A 19,082-nucleotide genomic window follows, 5' to 3' on the forward strand; every position below is an offset into this window, starting at 1 on the left:
TTGATGTTGCCAGATGTTTTTCCCTTATTCCATACTTGCTTTATTCTTCATAAGTGCTTAGCACCATATAAAGAAATTTATAAAAATCTTTTAACTAAAAGCAAGCAATCTAAAATTACATACTTTTTGCAAAAGGTAAAGCATGGATCTGAAGTTAATGCAGAAAAATGCTTAGAGGATAAGGATAGCTTGCCAAAAAGAAAACGCCCTCGGTTAATAGTGCTTGGTGATGACAAAGAAAACATTGTTTAATTTATATTAATATGTATCACTTAAGAAAATTTTAATAAAGATATTTATCTTAATTATGAAAATATAATAACATGTTTTTTAATTTTTGGAACCTAACTCCCCTTTTCATACTAGTTCTGTGTTTCGTATAACACAGATTTGCATAACACGACAATTTTTTGGAATGTAACTCCCGTGTTATTATGGGGGTTACCTGTAACTTATTTATCAGCTGAACTTAATAAATTTAATTTACTACAGAAAATTAATTTGAATATTTTTATATTAAATTTTTTCAATTAAAATACCAAAATATCCCTAGTTTTTAACACTAAATAATACACAAAAACTAGTCTATATTGAAAGAAATCTTAAAATGCAATCTTATAAACAAATCATGAAACTTTAAAGCTTTTCTTACTGTTGAAATCACAAGATAAAGTCAGAATGAAAAGCTGATTGTCGCTACACATGTTCAAGTTATAAAAAAATAGCCAAATCTTAAAATTTACTTCAGCATGTGTAGCAGCCCTATGGCAATCTTCTTTGAATTTGTTTTTAGAAAAGAAAAAGTAATTTTATAGTAAAGGAAGTATTTTTGTTGTAAATAATTAAAATCAAATAAAGTTTTTTTTTAATTTATTGAAACATGTTAAATCCAAACAAATTGTGTGAAAAGAAGATTTCTATATATGACTATAATCTAAAATGTTAAACTATTAACTAATAATGAACTTATTGCACATTATGGGCAATATCTGAAGTTAAATGTAATGAGAATCAGTTAATAAAAAAATAAAAGGAGAGTAAAAGAGGAAGCTAATGATCTTATTTCTACAAAATATGAGTTCATATCATATTTGGCAATATACTGGGTGATCAAGAGAGTTAGTTAACTTACAAGAAATAGAATGATGAGTTTGGTTATGCCAATTCACAGCATTACTGAACATTACTCTATACTAATAGTCAGTGATATATATACAGTAGAGAACCGAAAATCGGAATCAATTGGGGACTGGGGTTGTTCAGATTAGTGATTTGTTCCGATTACCGATTATGTACGAAAAAATACTATTAACCTGTCCAATGTTCAAATTTTTCTCCATTGCGTGTCGCTTCGTGTTGAATTTTCGTAGATTTTAAGCCTAACGAAAATTTTTATTATAATAATCGAGGCTATTGTATTGTTAAAAAGTTATTTCTTTATTTTGTACAAACAAAATAAATATATTGAAGAATATAAAAACATGAAAATTATACTTTAGAAGTAAATCTAGTATCAAAAACGTTCGATTCGGCACAACACAGTCCGACTGAAAATCGTTCCGATTACCGGCAATTCCAATTACCGGGGTTCTGATTAACGAGTCTCTACTGTAGTGACTATCCATCCTTCATTTAAGAGGAGAGGCCTTTATTTCACCACACTGTCCTTTAGATTTACTTTTTCTTTAAAATGGTCATTTTGTCCTTTTTTTTTTAAATTGAATATCAACACCCACAAGGCACCAATATTCATCTTACCAAATTTATTTTACACAATTTATAAATTTTACAAAACATGTATTGATTATTTAAATAGCGGGAACAGCTTTTTCGTAGAAATGAAAGTATTTGAATGTGTTCTATTACCAAAAACCCTCTGTTGATGGGAAAGATCAAGGAAAATGTCTTGTAGGAACTAAAATATAAATGACAGTGAACTATTTGACAAAGTTTCATGTATTAAAAATTATGTCACCAGTGAAAAAATCTAAGAATGTCAACAAAACAATAGGTCCTTCCAATGTAGATGGGTGGCCAAATGGTTAAGGTTTCTGGATCGCAACGCCTACTGCTCTGAAGAATCCAGGATCGAATCCAGATGGGTCAAAAAACCCCAGGAATTTTTTGGGGATGGTCTATCTGAATATGTCAGGTTCCATCCCTCACTACAGGGCCTCCCCAATGTGATGGGAAGGCCCTGAATGTGATGACTGATGAAACCCATAATGAGTGTGCTAAAAAGAGACCGTCTTAGTGCCCACAGTGTGAAGAGAATTAAAATAAAATGTAGACAGGTTGAAATTTTCAAGTATTTCACAGATAAACACTTATCTTTTAAAACCATTTTTAAAATCATTTGCTTATGCCTCCCTGAATCTAATACCCCCACTGAACAAGTACAGTGGGTGATCAGTTAACGAACAAATCGGATAAACATTTTCGCAAAAGATTTTTATGTTCGGACAACGAACACAAAAAGCGATGTAAAATAATGAATACTGATTGGTCTTCTCTTGTCTTCAGGTAACAATTCGAAACTTTTCAGAGTGTGGGAGACATCGACATCGACACTCAACCCAGTATATACTGATTGGATAGCATTCCTCCAAACTTTGAAACTCTCCCTTGGAATTCCAGCCTTTTATTTTTCTGTCAGAAACAATTCTTTTTATAGTATTTGTGAGACTGTCAGGCAGGCACTCGTTAAGTTTTGCATCAGTTTTTATTTTCAAAAGGTGAGAGTATAATAGCAAAAAGTAGAGATTGGCAGATGATGTCTGATATTGTTGGGCAGTATGGCTCAAACAGGTCTCCAGTAGGCCACAGTTCAATCTTATCTAAGAAAGATACAGTATAATCAAGAAGATTCAAGCAACTTAAGGAGTAAAAAAAAATCACATGTGAGCAATAAAGAACATTGAAGAGCTCAAAGTGGAACATGAAACTAATCTGCTGACAGAAGAACGCCAGGAAACTCAGCGAGATATGTTTTCCTCTGAAAAATAGGATTAATGCCAATATCTGCAATTAAACATCTTTCGAAGTGGAAGGATGTCAGAACAATGATCTTAGAATGGTATCCAAACCAGGTTGAGGTTAATACGGATCTCTACAATTACAATGCTATTAATTACTTCTGAAAAATCCTGAAGAAGAGAGAAAATCAATCAACATTAGACAGATTCTTTAACCCTCACAAACGGAAGAAACATGACTAATAAAAATGCAAGACTATGTATATATGTATTTTTATTATTACATATAAATAAACATAGTAAGAAAGTATATATTTTTTATTTTTTGGGGTCTCCAGAATGAATTAATCAAATTCCCATAAAAACCTATGGTAAATTGATAATCGGATAACGAACGATTCGGATAGTGAACAAAGTCTTGGAATGGATTATGTTTGTTAACAGATTATCCACTGTATTTTCATTAATGAACAATTTGTGGACCAGTGAAAAAAACCCAATTACAAATCAAAATGTTGGAAGCATGCATTTATAAGAAAGGCAACTTTGACATGAATTGTATATAGTTTTATAAATTTTTAAAACAAACCTGATTTACTAAAAAGTTCGTTCTTGTGAAGTATCAAAATTAATTTAAAAAAAATAAATATAATTGTTTAAAATATTATGTATATGCTTATATTTTATAATAAATGTTTTAAAGCATTTTAGCTTTAGTGAAACAAATAAATGCAACATGTTTTTTTATTATGAAACAATTTCTGATTTGTCCTTTCTTTTCTCTAAAAAAAAAAATATGGTCACTGTAATGATGTATGTTGAGCTGTTTAAGTGTTACAATAGATAAATACGCCTTATATTACAAAATAGAGAAAAATCATAATGGAAAGTTACATTATGAAGAAAAGTTACTAAAAATTAAAGCATTTATGTAAAAACATCTCAAATCAACTAGCCCAAAAAAACTTAAGTTTATCCAGATAGTTTGTGTATATATAACAAAAAAACGAGCTGTCAAAAACGAAAAGTTTTGATAAAAGACATATATTCAGACATGCTTAGGAGGCAAACATTTATCTCAAGAGAATGGAATATCTATAATTCTGTCCACACACCTGTGAAAAAAATCAAATATCAGTCTTATAACAGTGGTATTTTTATTTATTTATTTAAAGTTTAAAATGTTATCCTTCAAGTCTTGTAAATAAATATTTAAGTAGTTAAAAATTCTCACAACATACAAACAAGGCAGTAACAAGCATGCCTGACTCAAAGCAGTGTTAAATTTCTTGTTCTACTTTCATTTGATCACCCAGTAGAATAATAATTCCAAATAATAATATAATTTAAAAATTACATATACTGGTATTTAAACTATTTATCACAAAAAAAAATAAAATTTTTGTATTGAGTTATATTTATAAAAATTTTTTTATAAATATAACTCAACAAGAAAAACAAAAAAACACACCTTTAAAAATCCAGCAAAAACATTTTTACTAATAAAAACGTTTTTGAACAATTTTACCGATCTTCATCAGTTTGTCATCTTAACTGATGAAGATCGGTAAAACCGCTTGAAAATGTTTTTATTAGTAAAATTTTTTTTTGCTGGATTTTTAAAAGGTGTTTTTTTCTTATTGACTATTTTTTATCCAGTTGAAAGAAATTATATTGATACCTCATCAACTTGGGCTTGCTGCTGTTGTATCCGTTTCTGAGCAGCCACATGTTGAGGATTAGGTGGTTTAGGTTCATCTGCACCTTCTGTATTTTCTCCCACTTCTGGTGGTGGAGCTGCTGACCTACATTGATAAAAAAAAAATTACCTTAAAGTTTTTTACTATTCAAATATACCAGAAAATACTTTAAAATAATCTCCAATTTTCTATTTAATAAATTATTATTTTATTGAAATTCATAATGTACACAAATGAAAATTTCTATCACAGGCTTGGCTTGTCTTTTTCAAGCTGGACTTAATCTCAAGATAGTTCTTGCTAAGATCAGATAAAATCTGCTGAAAGTTCACTATCTTTAAAATAATTTGGGTTAAAATTAGAAAACTGGAATTTCTTCATATTGATATATTTTATTTATGAGTAACAAGAAAATAATCAAGAGATGTAATAATGTTCTAAAACAAATATATAGAATACACCCTATATACACAAGTAGACAGAGCAGACTTAGGGGTACACAGAGCATAGCTGCATCTCTCTTTAGATAGTTTTTTTTTCTGTTACCTCAGGAAAAACCATCTGAAGGCTGGATACCTCAGACAGTAAAAAATTTTTTAAGGTATATTGTTTCCTTTCTGCAACTTCTTAAAGATTTCTGGATTTGCTATTGTATATAGAATATAGCTATTCTTCACTTAAAGACCGCTTACATAATGATACAATTGCCAAATTATATCAGGCTATATTACTACTACTATTATTAAACTATCAATTCTCCTGTCAAGCATGATCAAATATGTTTTATGAGAAAGTAGAAAGTGAAGAATTGAGAAGAGTAGAGATTTCTAGGAATTCTAGAAGAGTTATTAATATTTCTACAAATTAAGAAGTTTATACTATCTGTTATAACAAAAAGCAACAAAACAAAATTACACTTGGAGTGGACAAAAATAGTAGGAGTTATAGAGAATTCACTTCCATACACAAATAGATTTAGGGCTTTAGATTAAAATACTACTAAAATTTTTCATTAGTGTGTTTATTCATTATAAAAAAATTTTATATTGTCTTTTAAAAGATTTCCTTGCTGTCTTCCTTTAGTAATAGAGACCTTAATATTGTTTTGATGATTGACATTGTAATGCTTTTTCTGTAGCCCTTGTCAAAGCCATTCTTGCTCGATGTTGCTCAAGTCAAACTTCACAGCCTTTATGGGTCTCTGTTTTTCTTATCCTTTTAGATCTAGAATTTACCTGACCAATTTTACTCTCATGCTTTCCCAAATGCATGTTTTTTTCTGACAAAATAGCAAGCCTTTTTAATTCCACATTAATAAAGCAAAAGATAAACTGTATATACATTACAAAATGTTACTCACAAAAACCTTTAACCGGTGTGTAACACACTTATCAAGACCTACAAATGTTTTCAAAACCCCTCCTGGGTTCTTCTTCAGGTAAAAAAACTAGCTGGAATGATTTTTGAAGATGAAAAAGAACCAAATCACGAGACAAACAGCATTGAACGTCAAATTCTTTTACATAAGCTCAAACATTATTTTTTAAAAAATTTTTCTTTTTCACAATCCAGATGGTCATCAATGTCATATGTCATCATGAGAAACATCAAATCACAAACATTTCCCTACCTCCTTCACAAACAATCCTTTAGGTATTAGATACTGTTAATCCTCTGTCACTTTCAATGTAACAGAGGCAATTTTTACAGTCAAGTGACTGTTTTGCTTTGACAATAGGGCAAATTCACTGCTTGTGATATCACTCTTGATGTAGTTCAACAGAACTAATGAGCATTTTGTCTATCCTGCTACAAACTTGGTAGTTTGTTTTGTAAAATAACAATGACTTGCATCAGCAAATGGTTGCTTCCATTTGTTGTCTATTTGTAAAAAATTTTATAAATAAATGAAAACAAAATCAAGGACCCAATAGATTTATAAATTTCAATAAAATCAATGAAATAATTTATATTCTTATTTCTATGAAAAATCTATCAAACAGCTGTTTCATAATCCCAGCATAGCAAAGACATGGCCAAAATGTGAAGCACAAAAGTGCACCTTCTTTGCAACCTATGGTGCATGCTCCTTTCTCAAACTTTCAAATGCACATGAGCATCATAAATCATTGCCCAAAAGCTCAAACTTCTTGGATTTGATAAGTGTGCAACGGACCGCCTACTTTCTATCAAAGGGTATGAGATAGAGTGACGTTGAGTTGATGATAGGCAATCAATGGCAATCAACTGAGCAATGATCAAACAAATTTGCTTTGACCAGTTTGCGGCAGCTTTTAAAGTGAATTTTGAGTGTTATAACAATGAGCTAAGAATAAATTGAAAAAAGGAAGAATATAATGCAGAAAGAAGAAAAGAGAATGAGAAAAAATAGAAATGACTGGACAAAAGATTAAAAAGGCATCACTCCACCAACAACAAATTCTGTATTGAAAAAACTGTCTTCAATTCATCCCAAATGTTAGAGAATTTGATGAAGCGACTGATGTAAAGGCAAAGATTTTGGTTCTTGAAAGAGATGGAGGGGATCCAGAAAGTTGCAGATAATGATGCTGAATTTTTGTAATTCCATGAAGAAGAGAGATGAACTCAAACACAGAAGAGTGCTCTGATCAAAATGAACAGACAAAGCAAACTTTAAACAGTGCTGTGACTGTATGCCATAATTTTAAGTTATAATAGAATATTCTAGTTTGTAGCTTGTCCTCAAGTCTTGTCTTTTCCCGTTTCTAGAATCTTCTCTTGCCCTCATTTCTATTTCACTCAGTTGATGAGTGCCCCATGGTTCTGAACTGCCATGGAAGAGGTTCTGAACTGCCCCATAGGAAGAGAAAATTGCCTAATGGCCTAAAGAGGAGAGGTAATGATTTTCAGACTGAAAAGGAGAGTTGAGACTGGGAGAGAGAGTGGAGAGGAGAGGTCAATCCTGACCATAGCAGAGGACTTTTTTGAAGACTTAATGCAACAAGAATCCTGAGACTTTTAATTGATCCCTGATAATAGGATACTTTAACCTCTCCAAAGGGACGAACAAAGAAATAAAGAAATTTCACCACGAACCATTGAAAGTAATCATCTCCGTAAAAATGGAATCAACCGAGTACAGGTACTCCTTTCTTTTCCCTTTCCTTTGTCTATTTTAATTTTCCATTTCATCTCTATAGTTATAAGTTAACTGTAAAAAATTTTTTGTAATACCTAGTCATGCTCATCTAACAAATTTGTAAGATGTGAAAATCTGTTTTGGCATATGAGTCCACATATCAGGTCTTTTTTGTTTTCTTGGGCAGAGCTGGAAATATGCCCTAGAGTTGGCATCCGAATTCTTTTTTCTGCAGTGTGTTATAATTTCTTATTAAATCAGTTGTTATTTTAATTTTGTACAGTCTTAATTGTATTGTATTATTACCTTCGTGGCTATTCAACACAACTTCACTTTTCACAATGGTGTCTGCGACAGGATGTCAACTTAAATAGCCTCCAAAGTATTGTATAGTAGTCAAAATTTTTGTTTAATATATGCATTTTGTTCATTAGTTTTAGAAAATTTTATGATTTTACATTCTGTACTCGATCTTAATCATGGCAGTTAACGATTCACGGGGAGAAAGCACTATGTCCATTGAACAAGGCAAGATTAGCCCTCCATTGGTGGTACAAGGTTTTTGGGTATGATCCCTACATTTTTTAGTTCCCCAGGTGATTTGGTTAAAATTAGACAGTTCTTCCAAACTGTGGTGAATGTCTCAAAACTCACAAGTTGGGGAATGAGGTTAAGAAAGCTGTCCTCCAAGTCGAACTAAAAAGAGAACCATTATCAACTTTTTTTTGCCTATTAGATCAATATTCATCATTATTTGATGAAATTAAATGTGATCTAATTAAATGTTTAAACAAGAAGGACATAAAAGACAAGAATCTAATTGACCAATTACTGAGCATGAAGCAAGGGGGGTAATGAATCAGTCACTTAAATTCATACGAAAACCCTTTATTCCAGAGCGGTAAAAAATAATGGTATGGTTGCAGTCCTAAGGGATGATGTTATAATGGAGAGATTTATAAAAGGTCTCAGTGGCAGAATATGGGGTAATGTCTTAAGGCACAGGTCTAACACTCTCGACAAGGCATTTGGATTTGCAAAAGATGAGGAACAAATTGAGCGCGATTGTAATGGTCTGGGTGAGCAGAGTTTAGTCCATGTGGTGACTCAAGAAAGTGATTCTGTCGTTGGCCAATCCATGGAGACAGTTTCCATTTCTAAGGGGCAGGATCAGGATAGGATTAATAGGTTAGAACAGAAAGTAAAAAAAATGTCCAGTGCAACTAATAGGCTTTTGAGTGACTGCATAAGTCCCGCAAATAGTCAGAGAAGGAAATGTTTTGCATATAGAGCCCATGGCCATATTGCTAGGAATTGCCCCAATCAACAAAATGATAATTTAAACTAATAAGAAAGCATGATTTGAGTCAGTATCATGTCCCTACTGTTAAGAAAAAGCTGACTCCTGATGTGGTAAGGTCAAAAATGGGTCTCCCAATCATTGGTTTTGCTCAGTGGCATGTTGATTAAATTCCTTCTTGACACGAGCCTTGAGAAATCCCTGTTTAATCTTGATATGATGTCCCAGGAAGCATTTGGTAATGCTGTTGTGAAATTCTATAATGTTAGGATTCAGGGTATTAGTGACATTGTAACTGAGTGCAATGGGATTTCCGTGCAAATATTGAGTATTGTGGTAAGAGTTGTGTGATTAGTATGGCTTGTATGAAATTTCCTGATAGTCTTGAATATGAAGAAACCTGGAAGTTGATGTCCTTCATAGAATGCCAGCTGTGGTCAACAGCATTTCTAGGACCCTGAAAGAACCTATAGCTTATGCCCTGGATGTAATAGTTTCCCCTTTTAACTGTTTGACTAATACTCCCTTAAAACTAAATGGTTTAGATGAGTTAGACAAAGGTGATATGTTAAGGTATACTTGCAAACTATACTGGATCTGAAAGGCACGCCCAAATTTTTACACAAACCAATTACAAAAGCCTATAATAACCTATAAATATGCAACAGTACCATATCTCCAAATGTTATTTGAAAGGATTAAAAAAACTTATTTTCTCCAATTTAGAGGCAGATATTATAGAGGAGAGTTCCTCTGAATGGAACTCTCCCATACACATTATTGTATGGGAGAGCTCAGGGAAACTTAAGATGACTCTTGACCTAAGGCGTATTAACAAAGTAACACTTTCCCTTTCCCAAGAGTTTCCCCATGGCTTGTGTGAATGAGATCCTAATCATGTTTCATGGGAGCCAGTATTTCTCTGTTCTCAATTTAAAGTCAGTATATTTCCAGATACCACTGAACCCTTCTGTTAGACAGGTATATGCCTTTTAAGATCCATTGGGTAATGTCTATATTGGGTCAGAGGCAAAGGTGGCTAGAGCAATGTTGTCAGAATTCCATCCTTTCAGGATCAAATTCTGCTCTAGCCACCTTGCCTCTGACCCCAACATAGACATGCATTTCAACTGTGATTGCCTCATACATAGTTTCACTTGGAAACAACAAGTCAGATATTTAGAGCAGGTAAAAATTTTAAGGCTGCCTGCAAAAATACCACCATTAACTTTTGCAATGCAGGTTCCTTCCCCTTTGTGGAAGATGTTCTACAAACTGTAAATTTTCTATCCTCTCCCCTCCTCACCCGTCACCTCCCCTCTTGACACATGTAAGGAGAGGCGACGTAAGTCGAATTTACTTGTGTAGTTACGACGTAAGTCGTAGTTTCGACTTACGTCGTAACTACACGCCAATAATGAAGGAAACGCCAATAATGAGCACTTAAAGATCGCTAAATAATAAGACAACACAGGAACACAGATGTTTTCATGTTTCGTTCTCTAGGATTTATGATGATTATATTAACATTTACTGTAAATGTACATATTTTAATATGATTTTGTGCGCTTTTAATGCTTTTCTAGTCATATTACAACTTCAATATTTGTGGCGGACAGATTTAAAGTCGAATAAAATGACTTAAACTTTGATTTTTATTTTTCTATATACTTTTTTGACAAACGACGTATAATTGGAAACGACGTAACTCGAGAGCGATGTAACTCGAGGTATACCTGTATGTATGTATGTATGTATATATATATATATATATATATATATATGTAATGTTAGCATTGATAAAGAGACTTTAACCTGCATTAAAACTACAGGAGGCTGGAATAAAAGGAAGGAGAAATGACAATGGTTATGTGGAAGAGGTAACTCAAAGCCCAAAATGGTGGATTATGGCAATGTTGTGTTCTTTTATATCACAAAACAAGATCTGGACTCCAAATGACACTTGGGTAAAAAACACAGAAGTATATGGAGAAATTACCAATATTAAAAATTACACACATTCACATATTTCACATTTTTGTATATAATCTTAATTTTATTCCTATTTTTATTGTTGTTGGTATTTATTCTGTGTTTTGTGTTATTTTTTTTAGTTTGTTTTTCCATTTTTTTGATATTTTTAGTTATTCATATTCATTTTCGAGTTTTTTGGTATTTTTTAGTCATTTGCATTTTTTTTCATTAGAATATTATTTAAAAGTCTGGCATTCTCATTTTGAATTTTTTGTTCTAGAATCATAATACATAAATTATGTTTGTCAGAAATGCATTTATGTTCTGTTTGTTTTGAACAAAAACCATCATTTAATTGCCATTTTATCCTGAAGATCAATAAAAATGATCAAAAAACATTCAAAAATTAAAAATATCACTGCATTTTAAGGTTTCTCTGCCTCTGATCCCAACATAGACATGCATTTCGACTGTGCATTTTAAGGTTTCTCTTGTGGTGTGGTTAATTACCTAGCACATTAACACTTCTTCCAGCAGTTACTTTCTTAAAAATAAACATTTTCAACCTCTTCAGAAACCCTCCTCAGATATATGAGAAGAAAAAGTTTCCATAAGTTCAATGAAATTTTAACACATCTAATGAAGTTGGAGTGTTCTTTGCATTCAAAAATGTTAAAATTGACTGAAGTCAAATAAAATTCATATTTAAATCCAAAGTATTCAAAAAACTTTAAAACAGCTTCAAACAAATTTCATATAAAACTCAAAATTGGATTGAATTAAAACCAATATAATGTAATATATTTCTTTTGTATATTCACTTCCTTATACCCATATCTTATACTGTATATGTTAGTAAGGTTTGCCAGGCCTGTGGAAGACAATCTGTCTTTCCTGTTAATACACTTCCAATTTGTTCTTGTTTTGTAAATTTCTACGGCCTCTGATATTTTGAGTTTAGATTTGTCAAAAATTATTTTTAAAAGCTTAGACCAGCGTTTCTCAAAGTGGGCGGTGAGTAAATCTAGGGGGTGCTGGAGGCAGGGTACTGAACAGTGACCAAAGGCAAAAGTTGAGGTCACTGACAGCCATTCCCTCTTTCCTCTGTTAAACTGGTAAGAGGAAACATTGCATTTAATGGTTTCCAGATGTTGAGAACAATGTACGGTAAGGGCACAAAGTTAGATTCATAGAAAAGTTTTCCTAAGAATATTTCCAATTCTTTCTCACACAATAGAAAATGGGATGGGGGCATTGGTTATAACTTTATGGAACAAACGGGGCGGTGGATTGAAAAAGTTTGGGAATCACTGGCTTAGACTCACTCCAGTTTGATACATCAGTTTCTCAGTCATACTGAGCTAAAGTTATATTTGTGTAAATCTTTCCCAATAGAAGAAAAATTTATTTGTAGCATATTGAAATTTGCTGATAGGTAAGAACTTTTAAAAGTTGATTTTAAATGTTCACTTGTCAGTCCAAGTTTCTAAAGAAATTTAATTAAGCATTTCTGTCCATCTGTTGTATCTATTTATTATTGTCCAAAACTCCTTTGAACTTTTGATTTTTTTCAGATGAGTGTTTATTTTTACTCAATTTTTTTTTCTTTGTATTACATAATGAATTAAATTTCTTTTTTTGGCTTAAAAATAAAAACACAAGAGGTGTATTGTATGTTTTTGAAATTGTCTTAAAAATGCTATTTTTCTGTGTTTCTTAGACAATCTGTGATCTTGATTGAACCAGGTAAACAAAAAATTAGGACATTGAATGACTTTGTTGTTTAATTCTTTGAAGAATTAAAACAAGCTATCTCAATAATAAAATTATGATCAACCATAGACTAATAATAAGATGGAATAAAGAATGAATTTACAACATTGCAACATAAAAACCTTCTATAGGAATATATAAAACTTAATGACTTTTCAATTGATATTTGAAAAACAAAAGGCTTAACCAGTTGTTTGCGCAGTACTCCAATTGGAGTAAGTGTCAATTTTTTTTCATAATTAACTAGTTGGTGGTGATTTAAGCACTAATTGGCTTTTACCTACAAAGACTAAGTCTGTTTCAATGAATAAGATATTTGTTACCACCACATATTTTTAAATTTACTAACAAAACTCCTCATTTTCATGTTAAGTCTATGGGAGACCTTTCTTTTGTTCATTTGACAATAAAATCCTAGTTAGCACGCCCATTGGGCTTTAATTGGTATATTATAGCTAAATGACTATGCTTTAACCAATAAGCATCAACTTGGGTTTGTGGGGTGGGAACTTTCTTGGAAAAAGTTATAATAACTTGGAGCTACATTGTCAGCTACAAACGTAAACAAACAATTATAAATCATTATTCTTATCTATTTTTAGCTTGAATTTAACAAATTTTTATGTATATTTATCCTATTTAACAAATAAGCATGTTTTTTAAACCATTCAGCCATAAATCTTTCAAAAAACAAAGTACTTCTGGTTATCATGGTACTTCCGTAATACATAATACATGTATAGTCGTTAATATAATAAAGTAATAATCGCTTATTATAGTCTACTATTAGTACAATAGTGTAAATAATGTATAAATAGAATCAAATACACATCAATAATAAAAGTGTATTCACCTAGATTTAGAAAGGCCACCCCCACGCCGATCGGCTTTATAATCTATAGGCCGTACTATTTCTCTACGCCGATTTAGAAAGCTGCAGTTTTTTTATTTGACAGAAAATAGACATTTCTAAGTAACATATATAACAAATTAATGGAATATTTATAAAAAAATGATTTTTTAATATTTTAAAATCTTAAATTTTATTAATTTTTTTAAACATACATAATATTTTGAAGTTAACAATCATAAAATGTAATATGTACGTAATAGAAAACCGAAAACAGATCACATCTACAACAATTTTTAAGCGAGATATCGCAAATTAAAAAACCACTTTAAAAACCACAAAATGTCTAGCAACAGCAGTGTTGTTTTGGATTATCGAGTGCACAGCTGACAGGTCAATATTTCAAAATACAATAGACTTTTTATTAATAAAACAAAAAGTTAAATTTGTTTCTTAGACAAATATTTGGAAATTCACTTTGAATTCAGGTTTTTTTAAATTACTACATGGATTATGTTGTGGCCGTCAGCCATATTTTAGTTTTATATATATAGTTCATACGTTCTGTATTTCGTTTCTATTTTCTTCTCTTATTCCTACTTTCATACGTCCTTCCCATTGTCTCAAAGCAACTCATACGTAAACCGTTACCGCTCGAGGGGGAGGGTTGCCCTTTCCAAGAACCAAGAGTCGAACAAAGGAGGAGATTAAGACTTCCCCGAAATTGGGGATATAGACAAAAAAAGTGTAGGGCCCAAAGCAGCGTAGGAAAAAGAAAGGAGACACTTTCTGGCTGGACATCGGAGGATACAGACGTAGTAAGTAGTGCTCCAGACTGAGAAAGAAAGGGGACTACGAATTGAGAGAGAACCTGCCGAGACCAGAGATGAAAGGAGGCTACAAAGATCTCTAAGACATCGAGAGAGCTGAAGAATCTAGGCATAGAACTACTGGTGGAGTAGAGGGAGACGACTACAATTGTGAGAGCGTGAAAATCATCAAGGATGTTAACTACACGACTTGGGCCCGGGTACTTCCTATCTGCCTTTTCTTTACTTTTCTTAGTCTATCCATTCCTTTTCCTTGTTAGTTCTGAGATAGTTATAAGGTTAGTTGTAAATTAGTTATTAAGTCCTCCCTTTTTATCTTCCTGTTCGTTTGTGTTACGCGCGTGTTGTATATATGTGAAGTAATAGGTGACCTACTCCCCTGTAAAGTTATAGAGTAATTCTGTCGAGTTGGGATCCCTGTATTAAAAAAACTGTGTTCGGAAGAAATAAAAGAAGTATTCATTGTGTGAATTTCCTCTCCGTGTCGTTATTTGAAACCGTTACTCGTGGACTCGCAAATATTTCCTTCCGAACTACCACAATGTTTTTATGAACATTACACAGAAAGCAAATAAACTGAACTACAGACAAGCATAAAGTTGAGTTCTGTAAGGGGCTGTCCATACATTCCATCTGCATTTTTCTTGAAATTTTTACTTCCCCCATCGTCCCAGTTTGTCCAAGTTTCCAGAACCCCCTCCTCTTTGGATGTCTAGCAAAACTCGACCCATTTCAAAATCTTTATCATTTCATGAATAATAAAATGTATAAACTGTGTAAAATCTAATGAAATAAATAGACATCCATAAAAGTCCAACCCCTCCTTCCCTTGTGCGACTTGACATAACCCCCTCCCCCTTCCAGTGTAGACATCATTTATGGATAGCCCCTAAGAGAAATTTTTAAACTTTTTGAGCTTATGCTAAAAACTAAATTAACTTATTTGATCTCAATTTGGGGACTAAGGTTGATTTCAAAATTAAAAAAAATAATTATGATATTTCAAGAGATTATTTAAGATTGAAAGATCTGTTTCAGGACCCTTGCTACAAATCAAATTGGGAAGACTCCTTTAGAACTTAGCATTATAAAAAATACTTTGCTGTTTTGGTTAATGATTTCAGTATTCATTTATCTATCTATATATAATTAAAATTTTCACTTAGTAAAAACAGTGATTTGGTCTTCTGCTATCAAAAATATATTAGATAGCTTGGACTATTCTTTTGTATTTCAAACCAATTCCCTATCACAGCTAAGAACATTTTTTCAAGAAATAATTCAAGTCAAAGCAGATCAACTATGGAACAATAACAGAACCCATGCGGAATCTAATAATAAACTGAAATATGATTACTAGTTTGAATAGCAAACACCACAATACCTACTCTACAACAAACTTTACAACCCTAGCCCATCTCAAGAATCATATATTAGGTATTCATTTCACTATGTCAAATAGTAATAAACTCTTTTTCTGAATTGTTCTTCTTGAAAAATTTTCCATATTTTTGATCAGTCTTTATCTTAACTAAGATAAATTTTAGTAACTGTACATTTTTTATGTATTTCCATTGTAAAAAGCTTTTGCTTAAATCAATAAAATTTGATTATTTGTAATTTTCAGCTGTAAATTTTAAATATAAATGTAACTTTGAAAATATATTTAAATCTCCATTCTTGCATCTTTCATGTTCTATATAGAAAGCAATCCTGAAGAAAACATTTTATAATGATAAAAATGTTAGAAACATATTTTATTTTTTTTTTTCAATCTTGAATACTTGTAATTTATATGCTAATTCCACATCCAGAAATTGATTTTTGTTTACCTATACCATTAAATGTCATTTTACAAATTCAAGTGGTACCTAGCATATAAGTAAAAATTATTACACCATGATCTTATTAAAAATCTTACATAATAATTAGTATCTCATTGAAAATATTTTGCTGTAACAATTTTATACATAAATAAAAATGAGAGAATATTAAGAAAACAAGTTCTCATAAACAACAGCATTTTATAGGTCTTAAAATCTAATGGTGTTATTTAGGGAGTACTTATAGGTCTTTAAACATAAAACTGAAAGAAAATAAACAAGATTTAATTAAAGCAAGTTTCTGTGATACTGTGAGTGATGTATTAAAACAAGTCAAAATGGAACAAAGCCTTTTTGTATAATTGCAAGCTACTAAGCCTTTCCAGTCAGAAAAGTTGAACTTATAACAATGTTAGATGAATCAACATTTCACAAATGATATAAAAGGAATATGAGATTCATCTTGATTTTGAGAGATATGGAAGGATGTGGAAGTTTAGATTATTTATCACATATTAAGAAAATGATAATTATTGAGGTTAGAATAAAAGTTATGTAAATTATTACAGTATGTACTGTACAAAAGTTGAATTCTTATGTAAGAAATTATGATACTTCACTTCAAATTTACAGTTAAAGTTTGTGATGTTTAAGAAGAACACAATTTGTCTTATGAATTATTATACTGAATAAAGTGTTTGAAATCAGAATAAAAATCTCTTGAAAATGTTTATTAAAAGAATTTTTGATTACTTAAGATGAAAAAGCTAATTTTCTGCAATAATTTGTATATATATATGAGTCATAAAGGTATTTAGGTTTCTGCTAAAAATTTGTGTTGTATTTCAGAGTGATGTAATCATTCATAAAGTTAAAACTATAAAATAAATCTCCTTCCAAGAGAATAACAAAGATCAATGATAGTAACCTGGATATTCTATTGGAGAAAGCTTCATACATATTAGCACTAACAGTAAAATTTAATATGTTGCTTTCAATATTATTGAATCATTTTTTTTGTATCCCATTAACATTTTGTAAGCAAATCTCAGAACTAATAGTCAAAAGCCTGCTAATTATAGCTGTAAATAATCATATTTAAAATCTAGCTTTTAAAATTTGAATAATCATACTGTTATTACAATTACCAATGAATTAGAAAACATTTAGAGAATAATAGAATATTTTTGATATAACTGAAATAATATTGTTTAAAAATTGTGTAAACAACAATTAGTATGTTTTCTGATGAAAATATATATTGTTGTTATTCTAGAAATTTTCATATGTAGACAATTTCCATAGGAAAAAAATCAATATGTTATTTTTAGATTGATGAAAAATGTATTTTGCTACAGAAAGCAATTAACTAAAAATTTATTTTGTTTATAACTAATTTAAATATATACTTTTTAGCAATAGCATTTTTTAATATTTCAAATAAATTTATAACCTACAAATTAAATTGTTTAAAATTGTTAAAATTGTTTAATAAAAGAAGATAAATCAGTTTAATATATATATTTGATCATATATCATTTTCTAAAAACACTTCCTTTACTTATTTTTGTTGAATATAGAATTTTAACAACATTTACACATTTTAATTCTTCAGACAAACTAAAAGAATTTGCTGTAGTAGTATGTGAAAGTTATAAATACCTATAGATGACATTAGCAAAAATGAATGACAGCAAGATGTTACATGAAGAAAAATGCTGTTACATTATGGATTTATTCTACTTCTGAAAAAAATTAAAAAATGAAAAACAGCACACTTCCAGTAATAGTAAATATGTTGCAATTCTTTATACATACAATTAAGTCTCTATGATAGAATATATAATTTAAATTACTGTATATGTTAAGTTTTTTTTTGCCATTTAACAAGTATCTAATAGCCAATACATATATTCACAAAATTTATTTAACAGAATTAATAATTTAATAAGTAATTTTATTATTGATATTTATTAATTTCAATTAAAATAATTACTTATAATTTTGTAAATATTTTAAAATTTAAATTATGTTTTCTTTGTATTTACATGTATTTAATGTTTTCTTTATCAGAATAAAATAATTCTAGCTCAAATATTTTAAAAAAAAAATTTTGTTTTTTTAAACGATTATATGATTTGGTTTTTTAGCATTTTTTAGCAATTACAGCATTATTTTAACATTTTAACAACATTTACATATAATATTCAATGAAAGTAATTCACTTATTACTAGGGTTAGCAGACATCCATATTTAGTACACAGTCTGTACTTTATAGGGTCTATCCACGTCCATACCGTACTTAGAAAAAATAAACAAAATGTCCGTACTTTTCAAATGATCGTTCAGTTAATAGTTAAATCATAACCACTTAGATTTAAATCTGACAAAAACTGCTAAATTTTTGATTATTATTGTATTTGTTGGCTAGGTGGCAACATTTGTATATGCAAATGTAACAACTGTTGTTTAAAGAACATGTGCACATTCATTATAACAGTTTTTTTAAATTCAATAGTACTTATTGCATAAGCAGTAAAATAGTTTTCTTATATTTAAAATTACATTCTGTGCCTTAAAGTAAAGCGTAAATTGAAAGTTTATAGTATACACCTACATTTACTAGATTAAAAAATATGAATAAATTCCTATTATTTTTTGCCTTGCCGTCTGAGTACTTTAATGCTAATTTGTCTGTACTTTGCTTTCAATTATGGTAACCCTATTTAATTATT

General features: G+C 30.5%; 1 protein-coding gene across 5 annotated transcripts in view; it reads right to left on the minus strand.

Annotated features, from left to right (window-relative positions):
• Positions 1-19,082, minus strand: part of nSyb (neuronal Synaptobrevin) — a 63,664-nt gene that overhangs the window by 39,098 nt on the left and 5,484 nt on the right. For all 5 annotated transcript variants that reach the window (XR_010881249.1, XR_010881250.1, XM_067274311.1 and 2 more), the window contains exon 2: positions 4,657-4,780. Coding sequence is in view for 3 of the 5 variants with exons in the window: in XM_067274311.1 (XP_067130412.1) it covers positions 4,657-4,780 (124 nt within the window). In the remaining 2 variants the exon portion in view is untranslated. The remainder of the gene's footprint in view (positions 1-4,656; positions 4,781-19,082) is intronic.

The sequence above is a fragment of the Centruroides vittatus genome, unplaced genomic scaffold (genome assembly GCF_030686945.1).
Source record: "Centruroides vittatus isolate TY-2023 unplaced genomic scaffold, ASM3068694v2 contig_546, whole genome shotgun sequence".
Lineage (NCBI taxonomy): Eukaryota > Metazoa > Arthropoda > Arachnida > Scorpiones > Buthidae > Centruroides > Centruroides vittatus.